Source organism: Teleopsis dalmanni, chromosome 2, assembly GCF_002237135.1.
Source record: "Teleopsis dalmanni isolate 2A chromosome 2, ASM223713v2, whole genome shotgun sequence".
NCBI lineage: Eukaryota > Metazoa > Arthropoda > Insecta > Diptera > Diopsidae > Teleopsis > Teleopsis dalmanni.
In genome coordinates, this window is record NC_051847.1 from 172,225,262 (window position 1) to 172,244,280 (window position 19,019).

The window sequence follows — 19,019 nt, forward strand, 5'->3', positions numbered from 1 at the left end:
GATGTCTACCTAACTTTTAACGTTCTAAGAGAAATTAAACTTGACTGAATGCAGTCAAGCAAATGCAATCGCATACAATTGTTAGATTAAAATAACACAGAAGCATTAAAGTATTTGCATGTGAAATTTATACTTGTACGAAAATATATGAATGTGTTGTGAAAACACACATTTGTAGTGCCATTATTTAACTCATGTATACGAATTATACTCCAAATTAAAATTAATTAATACCTTAAATTCATAAGTAAAACACAAAGTACATTGACTTCAGGCAACAACCAGTTCATGCGGTAGGCTTTGAATTTCCAATTATATTTCGGAGTCAGTAGCAGAAATATATTACAATTTAACATGATACAGAAATGTTTTCATAAACATATGTTTTCATATATATTGTATAAAGATGCATCTCAATAATCCAAAAATATTAATTAATTATCATTTGACATGAAATAGCAGCACATTCCGAAACCATAGTTAATGCCCTGCAACAATTTACTGATGTCTGTGGTACTTTTGATGCTGCACGTTAAATCCTTTGATTCTAGCATGCTGCACATAAGAAATTAGCAGACATATGATTGATATCTCACATTCGGTTACATTTATTTACTATGTTCCATTTACTATAATTTGCGTGCAGAATTTTGCTACTTTGGTTCCAGTTCTTGTCTTATTTTGTAATTATTAAAGCAACAACACAAAAGCAGATACGATTGCATACACTTTATCAGTGATGGAAACCAATGGTTCTGTAAACTATTTACGAATATTTGTATTTGTAGTTCCAAGTGAATGAAATTGTGTAAAAAAGACTTTAAACCCCTCATCAACATTTGATTGATAATACCATAAAGGGAGATTAACCTACATATGAGCACATCAATCGTACATAAACAAAACTTAGTCGCTACAGATGAATGCTTTGCAATTACGAAAAGCATACTCACGACCTATGGCTGTTTGCTATTTGTAGGTGTGGAGAAAATCCTTTGGAACAAGAACAAGCAACACATTGTGTCTAATGTTTAGCATTTAAAGATAGGATTTTAGAGAAATTTTGTAGGACAAACTAAAAATAACACAAAATCATCTAAATTATTTGTTTTAATTTGAAAAAGATGAAAAGCGTTTGAAAGTGTGAATAACAACGTTTAAATAAAATCTTTAAACAAATATTAATCAAAAATGTTTAAATTTTATATTATGAGTTTACTTACTTACTTACTGCTGTCCTTCTCTCCTAGTGGAGTACAGGGCCTCAATTTTAGCATATTTGTGATTTTAGTACTATTTAATAAAGAGTACTTTTAAAGGATTTTTCCACACACAAATATTTCTATTAATATTTATAGTTATTCGAAGCTATATTCAAATGACGACCAGATAAAATTTGTATTAATGATATGTAGTCGCCGTTGTGACGAGATTAAGGAAAGTACTACGTATATGGTCTGTCGGGTAGTGATTAACTATCAAATGATAAGAATGTCCTGTTGATTAGCTGTATATAATACATCCATTAGACCTTACCTATATAGAATCTTCGTTCTTTAATAATTTCTTCAGCTTTAATGAAATTTGAATTAAATCGCTATACATTGTATGTATTCAGGCAATATTCAATGCGTATATTTGGTCTAACCCATCGTCCGCATCTTACAGCCTAACTATATGAGTTGTAAGACTTATTGCCATAATTTGTCGAAACAAATAGCCTTAGGTAGCAGATTCTTCAACTTCAATGAAATTTTAATCAAATTTCCCATACATTATCCAGGCAATTTTCAAGAGGTACATTCGATCTAACTCATCGTCCGTATCTTGCAGCATAACCATATAAGTTGTAAGACTTAATATTAAAATTTGTCAAAACTATGCAAACAAAGAAAAACTAATCAAATCTTAACTATACTAAATATTATATGGCAAGAGTATTATTTAACACATCTGTCAATAGTTATAGAAATAATTACAAATAATATATGGCAAGAGTATTATTTAACACATCTGTCAATAGTTATAGAAATAATTACAATATTGTTGAAAAATACAATCATGATGAAAAATTATACATATGACAGGTTATGGAGTGTCGTTTAAAAAAAATTAGTGCCAAGTTTAATTTATCTAAGTTAAAAACGATGTTCAAACACAGTGAAACACAGTCCAGCAGTGAAAGATATTAATCTTTATTATTTTATGAGCTTATTTATATAAACTAATTTAAATAGTTTTAAACTTTTTAAACAAATCAGGATAAGCATAAATAAATTTTAAGTGTCTAATATAAATGTATATGGATACCAAAAAAACTGTATAATAATTAAAAAAACATTATCCAGTGGACCAAATTGTGAATCTAAACCATCCTTGAATCCACTTGAACATACACAAAAAATTTCATTAAAACAGATATTTCAAAATGATATCTGTCGCAGCTGTGGGAAAGATGAAGAAAGTCTCATCTCATCTACTTTGTCTCTGCTTAGCTCATACACAACAGTGGCTCAATACTTTAGGGGCCAATTTCTTCGAGGATTTTGATTAACTTCAATACATTCCACTAAATAACATTTTAAGCTTCGACAAAGGTTCCAGAGGATTTTAAACGTTGAGTCACTCCATTATACAGTAACATAATGGGACTATTGGCCTAAGTGGATCTCGTCGGTATAATCTAACCTAACCTAACCTAAGTTTAAATAAAATATAGACAAATAAATGTTAAATCTTCTTTTAAACAACATTCTAAGCTATGTCAAAGTTTCCAGGTGAGTTTAAGAATTGAATCTCCACATTATACGGTAACACAATGGCTAATTGGCCTAAGTGGATCTCCTTTGGATGGCCGGTATAACCTAACCTAATCTAAGTTTAAATAAAAGAAGGACACATAAATATTGAATCTCCTTCTAAACGAGATTAGAATTAAATCTTAAAGAATATCTTTCTTGCATTTTTTCTCGGTGCAACAATGCATAATTTCCATAAAGATATTTCTTTAAATTTTGCTGCATAACTATTATACGTCCACTTTAATCTCCATTGTAGAGAGATTAAATACTCGTATAAGAGATTATTTAATCCAGTTTTATTAATCTCACAGTATTAAATCAGTATTAACAGAAAAGTAGAGATGGCCTTATTGGAAGAAAAAGGATTGTGTATTTATATTAAGCTATATTAAATATATACCAAATCTTTAGCAATTTAACAAGATTTATGTAAAAAGTGTTCATAAAATTTGAATGAATGCTTCGTATAATAACGTAATTCAATTATTCGGCAGTGTTTTCATCTATAATATTTAAGTTTAAAAGTGTAACAGTAATTACTATTTACTTAAACCGTAATTAATAATTTTTTAACTGAAACTACATAATATTTTCATATTCACACGTGTTATTAATCAGGCTACTTTACATATAAAATGTAATTAAGATTAAATATTAATGACTGTAAAACCAAATATATATATTCATCTTTAATGGGTGAAAAATTCAAAAAATATATGTTCTACCATATTAAATTTGACACATGTGCCAAAGTTGAATTATTTTATAGCTGGTTTATACAAAGTACACATAAAAATTCGTTATTTACGAATTTAAACATTATTAATGCGTTTCATTATCTTCAACAGTTTGTTTTTCGGGTCAAAGTAACATTCTATGCGAATGTTCTACATACATAAATGTTCGTAGTTGTTCCACTGATTTGCCGGCCCACATGATAGCCTTGTTAACCACGTTTGTTTATCCTGTCTGAACTGATTAAATTGCACAAAACGCTGAATGTTGAGCTGTTGTGCGTGTTTAAATTGTAAATTGCCATTATTTACGTTACTCAATGGGCCTGACATACAGGATATAGGACATGGGAAATGTATCAAAATAGTTATATTATGTGAAGAGTATGTAGGGTTCAGCGTAGCCAAGCATGGTTTATAGCCATTGTGGGAAACCGAAACAAAATCATGAAATTTCAATTAAAATATTTTATTTAAACATGATGAAAATATATAAATAGATATACTCATATATATTCATGCTATACGCATAGTTTTAAACAAAATAGTCGAAACACAAACTCAATCACAACTTCAATTTAGATATGTACAGTCGATATTTCTACTTCACGGTACGTTGCTCCTTTAATATAGTAAATATATGGGAAAAATTTCAATTTTATGAATGTAACATATATTGACGCTGAAAATTAATTAGTACAATACAATTGAAAATGAATTAATTTTAATTAAAATGTAGCTCAACAGCCCACTTATCAACACTTAATTAAATCCTCATGCCAATGTAGTGGTTTTAAGCTCCACAGTGATTACATTAAATTCTGGTATTTGTGCTGTCAATCTATCGTTTTATATTCTTTATTATATTGAGAGTCCTTATATAATTTAATATATTGAAATCTTTTTGCTTTATCTTTTTGCTTTTTGGATTTGTGCTTTTGGTGGTTAGGCGGTTTCATGGGCGACATCGCTTTACCCGACGTTAATTACGGTGATGACATGCCGATTGTGGCTCACACAGACACTGATTGGCTACCACAAGCAGATGCACCATTACCAGAAACATCACTACGTTTCAATACAACATTTCAACAGGAATTGGAAATACTCAAGCAAGAAGTCTATCACGAAGGTTTACAGGTTGAAGAAGAGGGATTGACTGATATCATTAGAAAGAAAACCAAAATACCAACTGGTATTACTGGAAACGATGCTTTACAGGTGAGCTAAGCAAGTAATTAATACATAATTTTGTTTGTTTTTATAAATATAAAAGTATAGTATCCATAGTTGAATATAATATATCTCTATAAAATTTCTTTAATCTAAATGAGAAGCTTTAAAAATATTACGATATTAAGATATTGCTTTATTTTTATAAAAGATAAAAGTAAATAATTGGTAAATTATTTTTCCGTATATCCGAATATATTTTTTTAATAATTTTTGGATTAATTTTCACTTATTCTTTGTTGTTCTTGTCCACCGTTTATATGGAATTGTGAGAGGGGCTACTAACACTTGACGTTTGATTTAATAATTCGGGAATTAGGACTATCTTATTGTAAAACAAAACTAACTTTTTTAACTATAAAATGCACGTAGAGTATGAAGTTTAAGATTCCAGTGCTACGCGCTTTTCACATTAGATGAACGTATTCCTATTTTAAATTTACTTTTCAACTATCTTGGTAAAAATTCATTTCCAGTTTTGTAAATATATAAATCAATATAGAGGGCTCTGTCACAATCACTGTAATGATTTTAAAATTTCTTTTTTACAATAACAATTACTTACTAATAAATAAGCCCAGATCTCTAGTTTTAAAACTCATAATATGTTGACACATATATATATACCATATATATACAGTCAGCGACAAAACTCTACATACACCCCCCATTTTTGCTAGCTCGTAAATCCAAGGACATAATAGAAAAAAGTAATGATACAGTTTTGTTTAGAACTGTTTTTTAATAATAATAAACAAAAGAAAATCCATTCATCAATATAAATTAACAAAGTTATTCGAAAAAAACCTAAAAAAATCATTGACAAAAGTCTACATACACTTCATTGGTTGTTAGATATAGTCGACAGTAATTTAAATGTTAAACGGGAAAGTACCGTTTTTCATATTTCATGCTTGTGGCATGAGTCATGCATTTATATAATGCACTTAGTTGTGCTTTGAGAGTGGTATTTAATTGACACGAGGGGTCCACGAAAAGAATTTCAAGTAATATGCGAAATCTGGTTATTAAACATAGAAATGAAAAAAAACCTTATGGTAAAAGTATCAAAATTAGTAAATTTGACTCGATCAACAGTTCAGACGATATTAAAAAAATATAAAAATACTGGTTCTACTGAAAATAAGCCTCGCAGTGGCCGCCCAAGGATACTCATACGTAGGGATGTCAGCTTGGTTTTAAAAGAAGTTAACAAAAATCCGAAAGTAAGTGCCTTAAAATTAGTCGAACACATTGCTAATGCAACTGGAAAGCATGTCAATCCACGTATAGTACAAAGAACGTTGAACAGCCACGGTTTTCATGATAGAATACCACGCAAAGAACCTTTAATTTCTGAAAAAAACCGAAAGCTGCGGTTAGAGTTTGCCAAACAATATAAAGAAAAGGATTTTGATTTCTGGAAGCAGGTTTTATTTACAGATGAATCGAAATTCAATATATTTGAACGCGATTGGAGAGCTAAAGTTTGGAGGAAAGCGAAAACAGCACTGAATCCGAAGCATATAATGCCAACTGTAAAGCATGGTGGTGGCAGTGCTATGCTTTGGGGAGCCGTAGCTGCAACTGAAGTAGGAAAAATAACTTTGACGTAGATTGGCATGCTTCCTAGTTGCATTAGCAATGTGTTCGACTAATTTTAAGGCACTTATTTTCGGATTTTTGTTAACTTCTTTTAAAACCAAGCTGACATCCCTACGTATGAGTATCCTTGGGCGGCCACTGCGAGGTTTATTTTCAGGAGAACCAGTATTTTTATAATTTCTTATTATCGTCTGAACTGTTGATCGAGTCAAATTTACTAATTTTGATACTTTTACCATAAAGTTTTTTTTCATTTCTATGCTTAATAACCAGATTTCGCATATCACTTGAAATTCTTTTCTTGGACCCATCGTGTCAATTAAATACCACTCTCAAAGCACAACTAAGTGCATTATATAAATGTATGACTCATGCCACAAGCATGAAATATGAAAAACGGTACTTTCCCGTTTAACATTTAAATTACTGTCGACTATATCTAACAATCAATGAAGTGTATGTAGACTTTTGTCAATGATTTTTTTAGGTTTTTTTCGAATAACTTTGTTAATTTATATTGATGAATGGATTTTCTTTTGTTTATTATTATTAAAAAACAGTTCTAAACAAAACTGTATCATTACTTTTTTCTATTATGTCCTTGGATTTACGAGCTAGCAAAAATGGGGGGTGTATGTAGAGTTTTGTCGCTGACTGTATATATATATATATGTTACTGTAATATAGCGAAATCCGACTTTTCTTTCTAAACTAATGTTTTACTTTTTGTTGTTACAGTAAATTGAATGTTTTTGTTTTCGTTTAGTTTTCGGTTGAGCTATTAGATTTATTTTATAAACAATATAAAATTCCTTATTTACATTAATAAATCTTTTTAATGTTCTCTTTAATTTTAAAGTCAGCCAATGAACCAGTTAAGTTGGCAGAATACTCACTCAATTCCGAGTATTTAAAAAGAAATTTAAAAAATGAAATCATAAGTTCACACCGACAACCCAAAGAAAACTCCTACTATCCAACAAATACAGAATATTTCGAAACAAAAAGTGCACTCCGGGAGAAAAAGTTGAATGCCAATCTGGATAGCGAGGAAGCAGAAATGCAGAACAAAGTAAGTGGTGGCAATAATGCAGCACTGCTACAGCAAAGATTTAACGGCGGAAGCAGTGGCGGAGCAATAACGGCATTGCCTGGCGGCGCTAACATAAAAACACCACAAATTCCAATGGAATACAGAACTAGCAGCATCAGTAGCAGTGGTAAAGTTGCTAGTGAAACAGAAGAAAAGTTAAATAAACCAAACTCAGGATGGAATAATCGTAATGTTGACCAACGTAAAATACAATCGAACACAAAAGATATTGAAGATGATTCCGGTAATAATTTTGTGGCGGAACGTAAAGTCGTTATATTACCAACCTCACTGCCAACTCAACGTTCTACATTACCTAATGTTTATAGTAATGCGGGTGGGAATGGCATGAAAATGGATGATGTGGAATTTTTGCATGCCGAAGGAGTTGTAAGGCGACGTCATAGACGTGGTCGCAAAAATCGGTAAATATGCTAAAATTATTATATGTGAAAGTATATCACTGTATGCTTGAGGCGATTTATTCACTTAGGTGTGAAAATTTGCACATTTTAGTTATTTGAAAAATATACACTTTTTTCCAATAAATTTCTTTTCAATAAATAAATTTTTTCTTTAGTCGTAGCTCTGAGGCGCGGACTGAATATAATGCAAAACTTAAACGTTTAATAGAGGAATTGAATCGTCCTATATATACAGATGCAGTGCAAGGGTATCGAAATGTGGAGCACCAAAGAAAATCAATACAAATCCCAGATAAAAAAAGTTGTTTCAATAATAATCGAAAGAATAAAAGTACATGGGAACCCGATTTAGCAACATATCATCAAATTGATAGACCAAAGAATATAGCACAAAATTTTAATTATTCCAATGAAAATCCTGAAGAGTTAGATGTTCTAACAAAACGTCAGTCAACCATGGATGCAATTACTGCAGAGGTGCAGACATCGTTGGAAACTGATTTAGAAGATGCAGAGTAAGTAAATATAAATTAAATGATTTTTATTATTTTAGTAACTACTTTTTATATAAAATTATTTAAAAAAATTTTTTGGCTTATTGCATACATTTCCTTTTATTTATAATTTTTTAAAACTTGTAATTTATAAGTTTTCACCTAAATTGTTTATTTGTTGTTTCAATTCATTAATTCAATTCATTAAATATTAAATACAGACTATTTAACTTCAAAAAAGATTAAGTAATTCATTGTTTGAAAAGCGGATAATTTGGTCTTTCATATTAAGACACATGTTTAAAAATTTTTGGAAAATAATGTGCTAAAGCGTTGTTATATTGAAACTGGGTTTATCCTAAAAGGTATACAATAAATGATATGCTGCAACAAGAACTTAATCTGGTTTATTAGACCTTGGAAAATAATAACTATCAGACCTTGGTAAATATAACTTTATTTGGAAAACGAGTTTTTGTCTCATGTACATGTACATATAATATAATTTAAGACAATCTTTCTCAAAAAGTGTGATTTGAAATTTACTTAAAGTGATATTGTTAACTTTGAAATAATGCCGAGAAGTTAGTCCGTTTACCAACTTCAGAAATAATGTAGTAGTGCACAATTATTTATTAGAAAGATTAGAAACGGATAAATTTTTAATATTTGAGTTTTTTAAAGCCTTAAGTGGTGCGTACTCTAGAATACATTGAGAAACATTGGTGTTATATATTGTAAAATATCTCCACTAGTTCAATCATGCACCTGTTTCTATTTTTACTTTATCCGTATATTATAACATTAATAAGTATATAATAATACTTTGCTTTAATACATTTGAACGTGTATATGTGAGTGTAAAAGTTAATGGTCTGACATATAGACGATGGCTCTTGGAAAGAGTGTTCTTCATGAATTATATAACATATTAGTCAACATGATAACGTAATTATTATTATTTATTGACAATTTCCATATATAGATTAAAAATTGTTTTTCGCAAAAAAATATTGTCATACAAAAAAAATTAGTTTATAATAATTTTCAGTAAGACTTTACACTCAATTATTATTTAGAACGCCGTATTACGAATTTAAGTTGTTTTATTTATTAAGTTTTAGCAATATTTAACTACATAGTTTCTTTGCATAAAAGTTTTTTTTCATTGTAAATTAACAGCACAAAAATATTGTGCTTCATACTTGCACTAAAATAATGTGCAATAGATGATTTTGTTATAGTAAAAATTGTCTGACTAAATGCTTTCCAGCTCTGCTATTAGTTTTTTAAATTTACTTTTATATTTACAACTATTGATTATTAATTAATATTAATTATATGCACAATTGAGTCTTTAATCTAAACTAGAAATATTTTGCAAATATGATTTTATAAACTCAACATACGAAAATTTACATTCACTTTATGTAAAATATTTTTATTAATTATTTCCCTGTAGAATATGTTTTCCATAACTATTATTGACCAACTTTTTATATTTCAGTAAAAGTTACAGAAATATTCCAAATGAATGTGAAATATGTGAAAATTTGAATTTACAGTAATTCGAACACTTGAAAGTAGACACCGATTAAACACTGGAAAGCCTACTTCGTTTTCATTGATTTTATGTGTGAGATGATCTGAACAAAAATTTCGAAAGTAATTTAAAATTTAAACAATATTTTTTAATTGTATTTTTATACAATTGATTGCATATACATTTCTTCATTAACCCACCATGAGTGAATAAGTAATTAACTGATACACATTAAAAAATTATTAATAAATTTTAATAATAAAAGTTCAAGAGTTATGAAATAAAAATATAACTTGGTATAGAGCATCCGCCAGTTGAATTAAACTGAAAACTTTTGATTTAAAATGGATATTCACATTTACTACTTAGATTAGGTTAGGTTATACCGGTGATCCCCAGTGGATCCACTTAGGCCTATTGGCCCATTGTGATGCCGTATATAAATAATGAAAAACCTCAGGGTTTAAAACCACCTAGAACCTTTACATTTACAACACAGGTCCTAAACTAAAAATTAAGAGCAAAATATCTATATTCAAAAAAATAGCCCAGTACCAAATCAAAAAAAAATTAATTTTAATTCTGATCTTAACCTATATCCGAATTATATTAAGAAACTCTCTTCAGGAATTTCTTATTACATATATTTTCCAATATTAGTAACTAATACTTTCTAGTAGTACTTTATGATAAGTATATACATATAATAGGTAATATCATTTGAAATTGTAATATAAAATGTTCTTAATAGTAATAATAAAGCGTTGTGGTTCCAATTAAGCTGAACTGTTTTCATACCATAAGTCAAATAAAACTGTTATCACATATTTTAATGTTTAAGGTGGAGCATTTTACAAAATGGATCGTTTAACAAACGTTAAATGTGTTATAAAGACATTAAAAAAAATTGGGCAAATAACTCTTTACTTGATGAACATAAACAAATAAATTTGTCACATGTAGGGCATTGAATGTCCACAAAAAACCTAACGTCACATTATGTTATGGTATTTAGTACAAAAGTGTGAGAGACTTTTTTGAAAATGACGAAGGTAGGATAGAAACCGGTGCCTATGATAACTATATTCACATGCTTGCCAAAATTTTTATGAGTGAAATTATATATATGAGGGTGAGGAAGTATATATATTTCAGCAGTTGTCAAGACAAGAACACGCTCTCTTCTGGCTTTGTTGCACAAGCAATTTACTAGACGTGTATACATACCGGTTTGGTGAGACTTTGACCTGTAAGGGATCGTGCTTATGCGGACAATTCTCAAATTTTCGGCACTTTGAATACAAATTTTCGTGTACTTGGCGCTATGCGTGAGTTATAACCACCTATGTGTCGAAAAGTCAACAAAAATTATATTAAAAAGATTTAGTTCTGTGAGATATCTGGCGAGGGACATTTGAATAATGTTATAATTATTACTTAATGAGAAGATTTAGATAATAAATTGAATTAAAAATATGATTCAAATCTCAATTACGAGTGTATATTATTTACGTTTATCTTTAGAGCTACAAAATGCATAAGCTGTCTTTATATTATATACATATATACTTTACATGTTTGTACAATTCCTTGCGATTAAAATACTTCAATTTAAAATTGTTTATTAAATTGTATATACAAATTGTATAAACTTTTGCACTTAGCAGGATCTGAATTTGGCTCACAGTATCAATGGTTATAGTTGTTAATCACTGAACTACCGGGGTTTGTCTAGTCCAAGTTAAATTGCTAATGGGGGCAGAATTTAATATACAATTTAAAATAATTCATTACGTTTAAAATAATTAATTAAAATAAAACAATATTACTACAAAAGATAAACGGCATCATCTGGTTTTGGAGTATAACATATATACTATAAAATATGAATATTATTGAAAAACTAGTATTATAATGCGCTTTCTATAATCTTTGTTTGAAAGATTAACGACAGTCATCCTATCTCTTCATTCTTTGAAAATATAAAACAAGATATTATATGTAAAATGAATTTTAAAGATACACATTTGTGCATAAAAATAAATGTATAATTACATAACATTACATGTATTACATGTATAATACTCGTACATTATAAAAATAATTATAATTATTGTAAGGCTTACTTTTTTTATTGCTTCTTCTTATTTATAGTGAGATTACATCATTTTAATTGCATTCTTTTTCATGTTCCTTCAAATTTCTGGTCATTCTTATCCATACAATCGACGCTTTCTTTCTCTTAGTATTATTATTATCTTGTTCGTATAGTAGCTAATTATTAGTCCTCTTCAGCATTGCTTTTTACAACATGTTAACATTTTGTTCATAGATGTGATCATTAAAATATATATGCACTTTTTTATTTAGTATATTTATATACTTTACTTTATAAAAGAGGTGTGAACCCTCTCCGTCAGTCAATCAATCTTTTAAAAAAGTCTGATGATTAAAAATGAACAAATGAACATCAAATGTTAATTTCTTTTTCTGTTTTCGTATTTCAATTTTGAGTATCAAACTTTTATTTCAATTTTTATTCAAATAAATACACAGAATATAATTTCGGGTCTGTGACTTTTGAAACTTTTTTGTTCCTTTATTTTAAAACGCTTTCGAAACCAACTTTTGATTCAGAAGTTTCTATTACTTAAAAAGCAATAAGAGAAAATAACATAAATTCCATAAAATCAGAATTCATGAACCCAAATCTGTACAAAGCAAAAAAGTATGTTTCATAATTGAAATTGTTAATTTATTTTAACATTATTTTGCATTTAAAGTATTTGAAATAAAAGCACAGAAGAGTTTTTGTTTGTGTTTCATTAATTCAATAATAAAGAAAAAAAGAAAAAAAGAAAAAAAAGAAAGAAAAACAATAATCTAATAACTTTTTACACAAAAAATAAACTTCTTAATTTGCTTACTTAAATCTTTTTGGTTTTTTTTTTTAACTGCAATCCTTGCTATATGCCTACTGCTTTCACCTCCCACTCATCGTCACCAAAAATCCATATTTAGAAACTTTAAACATTTGAAACACCATCACCGCATGGCACGCGCTGTGACAGCAAAAAAAGAACGCGTCTGGGATTATGGCGTTATACCGTATGAAATTGATGGTAACTTCAGTGGCTTGCACAAGGCATTGTTTAAGCAGGCAATGCGACATTGGGAGAACTCAACATGCATCAAATTTGTGGAGCGTGACCCGGAAGTACATCCGAATTATATTGTATTCACAGTTCGCGGTTGTGGGTGAGTTAATTTTTCTTTCTTCCACTTAAAACTTTCTTGACTATTTAACGCACACATTATTTAAGAGATACCATATAAACCATAAAATGAATTTATATAATAAATTTCATTTAAATAATTTTGCTCCTAAATTTACGCCTCTGTTTTTTCATTATATTGACTTTGACTTTTTATTCATCATTGTCTTGAATGTGATTGTGTCTTTTGCACAATTGCAGTTGCTGCTCCTTTGTTGGCAAACGTGGCAATGGTCCACAAGCCATTTCTATCGGCCGGAACTGTGATAAATTTGGCATTGTTGTACACGAATTGGGACACGTTGTGGGCTTTTGGCACGAACATACTCGACCCGACCGCGAAAAGCATGTCGTCATCGAGCACAATAACATCATGAAAGGACAAGACTATAATTTCAACAAACTGACACCAGACGAGGTGGACTCTTTAGGTATGGCATACGACTACGATTCTATAATGCATTATGCGCGCAATACATTCTCCAAGGGCAGTTATCTCGATACAATTTTGCCAATCGAAGTGAAGGGCAAGAAGCGACCCGAGATAGGACAACGCTTAAGATTGAGTGCAGGTGATATTGCACAGGCAAATTTGCTCTATAAATGTCCAAAATGCGGTCGAACTTTTCAAGAGAACACTGGCATTTTTGCCAGTCCCTCGTACTACACTGCCGGTGCTCTAACCAATGAAACCGAGAATTGTGAGTGGCGCATTACAGCAACACATGGTGAACGAGTGGTGCTGCGTTTAGAAAATTTGGTTAGTACTTGAAGTAATAAAATCAATATATAATAGTAATATTTTTGAATGATACAATATAATATAGAATAATATATAATATAAGTATATATAAATGAATATATATAATATATATATATAAATATAGAATATATAATGTATAAATTAGTTTGCAGCAGAATTTAATATGTTTATCTTTTTTGTTTTAGAATATATTTAAGTCAAATAATTGTCAAACAGATTATTTAGAAGTGAGGGATGGGTACTTTTTCAAATCTCCGCTAATTGGTAGATTCTGTGGAAAAGTAGCCAATGAAATTCTCACTTCAGAATCAAGCAGAATGTTATTAACTTTTGTAAATAATCATCGCTCGGAAGGGTATCGTGGTTTCAAAGCTGAATTTGATGGTAAGTTAAAAATTCGAATTAAGACATTTGACATCTTTATTAAATGAAATAGAAATATACAAATACCTTTACACAGTAAATATTTTTTTTAACGGACACCAACAAGATCAGTAATTTTATCCAGTTCAGAGAATTATCTGACAACACAATATTACACAATTAAGAAAAACATACAGTAATGACAGCGTCCATTTAGTAGAGTTCTCAATGCATTATCTAACAAGTATTAGAAATTTTTAATAAGTACGCATTCGATATAATTCAATTAGTCAACATAATAATTGAGATATGATATGATATACATATACTAAAGCGAATTTAGCAATTTCTTAATTTGTTACAATTACTATATACTTATAACTACATATACTATATTTTTATATTGAATTGTTATACAGTTATATTATTTTAGTTATATGCTATATAAATAACATTAGGCGTTTTCTTTTGTAAGCATATCGCAAAAGAACAACAAAATAAAGCACTGCTTTTGTTAAAGTTTCGTAAATAAAAAATAAATTTTTGCAATTATGGGTAATAATAATTTATTTTATTCATTATTGTGAATAAAATTTGTATTGTCAGGCTTTTGCAAGAATTAAGTATAATTTTTTAATATAAATAAATTCAATAGAATTGAGTATTATTTGTCAAATATTTTTTGACAGTTATCTGGAAATTTTGTACGTTCTTCCCAAAATTGTTTACAATAGACAATTTTTAATCTTGGCAACCATTCGATTTCAGCTGCTTATTAGTTAAGCGGTTTCAAAAAGATTAGACTAAATAAGCCAGCAGTGTTGTTGTTTCATATGTTATTTTTAAAATAAGCGGTTGTTCTTTTGTGATATGCTTACAAAACAAAAGGCCTTTTATTAAAATATTTAATTTTATATGGTATATAAACTAAAACTATAACATAATAAAAATTTTTAAGAAACTATTTAATCTTTTGAAATTCAACTCAACATAATTTTTTTGTAAATACTGTCTCTATTTGTGTCATAAAACTAACTTCGTCTGAATAAAAGCTTTAAAATTTTTGTTTATGTTTTTTATATTCAAAAAAACTATGATGAGGTGAATTCTCAGTTGTTCTATTTTCTACTTTTAGTTGTATGTGGTGGTGAGTTAAATGTGGATGAATCGGAAGGTCGTTTAGAGTCCCCAAACTATCCACTTGAATATTTGCCAAACAAGGAATGTATTTGGAAAATAACCGTCCCAAAAGGATACCAAGTTGCACTGAAGTTCCAATCATTTGAGGTCGAAAATCACGACAGTTGCGTTTATGACTTTGTTGAAGTAAGAGATGGTCCATCTCAAGACTCACAATTAATTGGTGTGTTTTGTGGATATAAGCCGCCTCCAAATATGAAGTAAGTAAAATTATTATTTTTAATAAATGAAATGGATTACATTAAGTATTAAAGTATATTTTTACTCAAGGACTAAATTTATTTAAATTGAAATATTTTGTAATAAAAAGAGCGGAATTGAAGTTATTTTGCGAACAAAATACTTTATTAAAAGTTTCATTTATTTTGAACAAAAAATTGAAAAAACTATGTACTCAATATTCCGTAGCAAAAACCAATTAAATTAAAATCATCTAACTAGATTTTTTAGTTTAAGTAGAAAAATATATTTTCTTTATTTAATTTTCAGTATTTGTTGTCGTAAGTACTAGGGTTTTGGGTTTATATAGGGTTTTGAAAAAGTTTATCTGAAAAAACCTTTATGAATCCTAAAAAGTTCAACATACCAAAAAAAATCTACCTACATGTAAAGTTTGTTAAAACTGTTTCTAAAAATCAATAGAAATAAACTTTTAGTTTTTAGTATAAAAAATAATTTAATGTTCTCTAACCGATATTTCGTACAATGTTTCTTACTATTCAATAAATGAAAACCTTAATTGAGATAATGAAAATTTTTCTAAATTGGATTATTTTTTAGTGGCCAGTTCACGTACAACACTGCATAACTTTTTAACACAATGTAGAGTTCAGCAGATCTAAATGTTCTTGAATCAACTCCTATCTTTTATAAGTCAATTTATGCATTACTTACTTAATAAATAATAATTAATAGTAATATTAAAATAAACTTGTCACATCACATTACTACTTGAACCATAGTTGCTTTTCTGTCTTTAGATAAATGGTTTACCAATTGCAACATTAGCTCTTAACAGATTTGAAATGCTGTTTATATGTTTGGCACTGCCTACTCTGTTTTTAATTCTAGGTCAAGTGGCAATACAATGTTTGTGAAATTTGTGTCGGATACATCGGTACAGAAAGCAGGATTTTCGGCTATATTCATGAAGGAGGTTGACGAATGTGAAACTCAAAACCATGGTTGTGAACACGAGTGCATAAACACTCTGGGGGGTTATGAGTGCAGTTGTCATATTGGTTATGAATTGCACAGCGACAAAAAACATTGCGAAGGTGCGTTGGCGCATAATATGCTTACTTTTTAATTTGGCTCTGTGTTGATACTCACGAAGTCGCTTAATGCATTCGCCCAGTATAATTCCATTTTTTTGTTTTTATTTAGATGCCTGCGGTGGTGTGATTGAATATCCAAACGGTACTATTACTTCACCATCATTTCCAGCACTTTATCCTATACTAAAGGAATGTATATGGGAAATTATTGCACCGCCAAAACATAAAATCTCTCTCAATTTCACACATTTTGAATTAGAAGGCACCACACATCAGCACACAGATTGTGGTTATGATTCAGTCACAATTTATTCGAAACTCAGCGAAAATCGCCTTAAACGTATTGGCACCTATTGTGGAAACGCCATTCCACCCACAGCCACTTCAGAGGGCAATGCTTTACGTGTAGAATTTCATTCCGATAAATCAGTGCAACGTAGCGGGTTTGCTGCGGTTTTTTTTACCGACATAGATGAGTGTTCCCTTAATAACGGTGGTTGTCAGCATGAATGTCTCAATACAATTGGATCCTATATGTGTTCATGCCATAATGGCTATTCACTGCACGAGAATGGACATGATTGTAAGGAGGGCGAATGTAAACATGAAATTTCCGCACCATTCGGTACTATCTATAGTCCCAATTTTCCGGATTTGTATCCACCAAATGCTGATTGTGTTTGGCATTTCTTGACAACTCCAGGACATCGCATCAAATTAATTTTCAACGAATTCAATGTGGAATCGCATCAGGTAATGGCAAACATAAATTTTAATGAAATGCACTCTTTTCCACATGAAGCTTTCGCATTTGATGTATTCTCTGTTTTTGAATTTGATTGATTTGTGTAGGAATGCGCTTACGATAATGTGGCAATATACGATGGCGAGTCTGAAAGCAGTTCGCTTTTGGGACGTTTCTGTGGAGACAAAATACCATATCCGATATCATCATCCACAAACCAATTGTACATGGTATTGAAGACAGATAAAAATAAGCAACTCAATGGTTTCACAGCAATGCACTCTACTTGTGAGTATGAAATGAAATAAAAAACTACTAATTGATTAGAACTCAAATGTATTGTTAATTTATGTTGAATGCAGCATGTGGCGGATACTTACGTGCAACAAATCAAATTAAACAATTTTATTCGCACTCGCGTTTCGGCAATCACAACTACAATGAAAACATGGACTGTGAGTGGACAATACAAGCACCACCGAGCAGCAATGTACAGTTGTTGTTCCTAACGTTCGATATTGAAAGCAGTGAAAATTGCACTTACGATTACGTGCAAGTTTATTCTGGAATGGAGGATACAAGTGGTCCCATGTATGGACAATACTGTGGAAACACGGTAAGTAACGAAGATAGATTAGCAAACATAAGGAATGGATTTTTTTATTGTATCATTATTTCACAAACAGCTTCCTCAGGATATAATATCCTTAACTGACTCTTTGTTGGTGCGTTTCAAGACGGATAATTCTGTTACATTAAAAGGGTTCTCGGCATCCTATGTAGCTGTCGATCCTTTTGATAACAGTGAAGAGGATATTAACTCATCCAGCTTTGAGATGGTGACTCCATTTCCAGGCTCACTCAAAAGTATCTATAAAGTAGATGAAACACAAGAGTCATACGAGTACAGTGATTTCATGGAAAATCAATTGATTGACAGAAGACTAAGAACCAGATATTAATTTAAATTGCAATTTTATATTGAATGAAAATTGTTTCGTATGAGCATTCTGTGTGAGTAAGTAAAAAGTGAGTGTGCATACAGAAAAATGGAATAAAATATATCCTAATGACAATAGATATAATCATTGAAGAATTTATATTTTATTTAAAGCATATCAGGAAGAAAATCATCACTTAATAAAATTCTGAGTTACTTAGATAATTCAAAGTAGTTCGTCGATATCATAAGTATTGTATTTACATAAAGACATTGAAATTTTATGTAACGTGCAATTAATTTTTTAAGCAATAAATATATTTTAAATTAAAATTTATTAAATAAATAACTTAAAAATCATAATTAATAATATTAAAATCAAATTTAGATGATATAATTAAAAAGAAATTTTGAATCAAAAAAATAAATTCATTGATTACAATAATTAATTAATAAGAGGATATTTAATTATTAGAGTTACTTATAATAATTACTTTAATGGAATTGCATTTAAAAACTTAAATTGGT

General features: G+C 29.6%; 1 protein-coding gene across 1 annotated transcript in view; it reads left to right on the top strand.

Annotated features, from left to right (window-relative positions):
• The window catches only part of LOC119676162 (dorsal-ventral patterning protein tolloid-like), a 40,153-nt gene extending 21,357 nt beyond the window's left edge, over positions 1–18,796 (top strand). The window contains exons 7-18 of the mRNA XM_038087396.1: positions 4,485–4,756; positions 7,233–7,891; positions 8,047–8,406; positions 12,950–13,186; positions 13,405–13,963; positions 14,152–14,350; positions 15,465–15,729; positions 16,601–16,806; positions 16,916–17,559; positions 17,659–17,839; positions 17,914–18,167; positions 18,238–18,796. Coding sequence (XP_037943324.1) covers positions 4,485–4,756; positions 7,233–7,891; positions 8,047–8,406; positions 12,950–13,186; positions 13,405–13,963; positions 14,152–14,350; positions 15,465–15,729; positions 16,601–16,806; positions 16,916–17,559; positions 17,659–17,839; positions 17,914–18,167; positions 18,238–18,513 — 4,112 coding nt within the window. The 3' untranslated portion in view covers positions 18,514–18,796. The remainder of the gene's footprint in view (positions 1–4,484; positions 4,757–7,232; positions 7,892–8,046; positions 8,407–12,949; positions 13,187–13,404; positions 13,964–14,151; positions 14,351–15,464; positions 15,730–16,600; positions 16,807–16,915; positions 17,560–17,658; positions 17,840–17,913; positions 18,168–18,237) is intronic.
• The last annotated feature ends 223 nt before the right edge of the window (positions 18,797–19,019 follow it).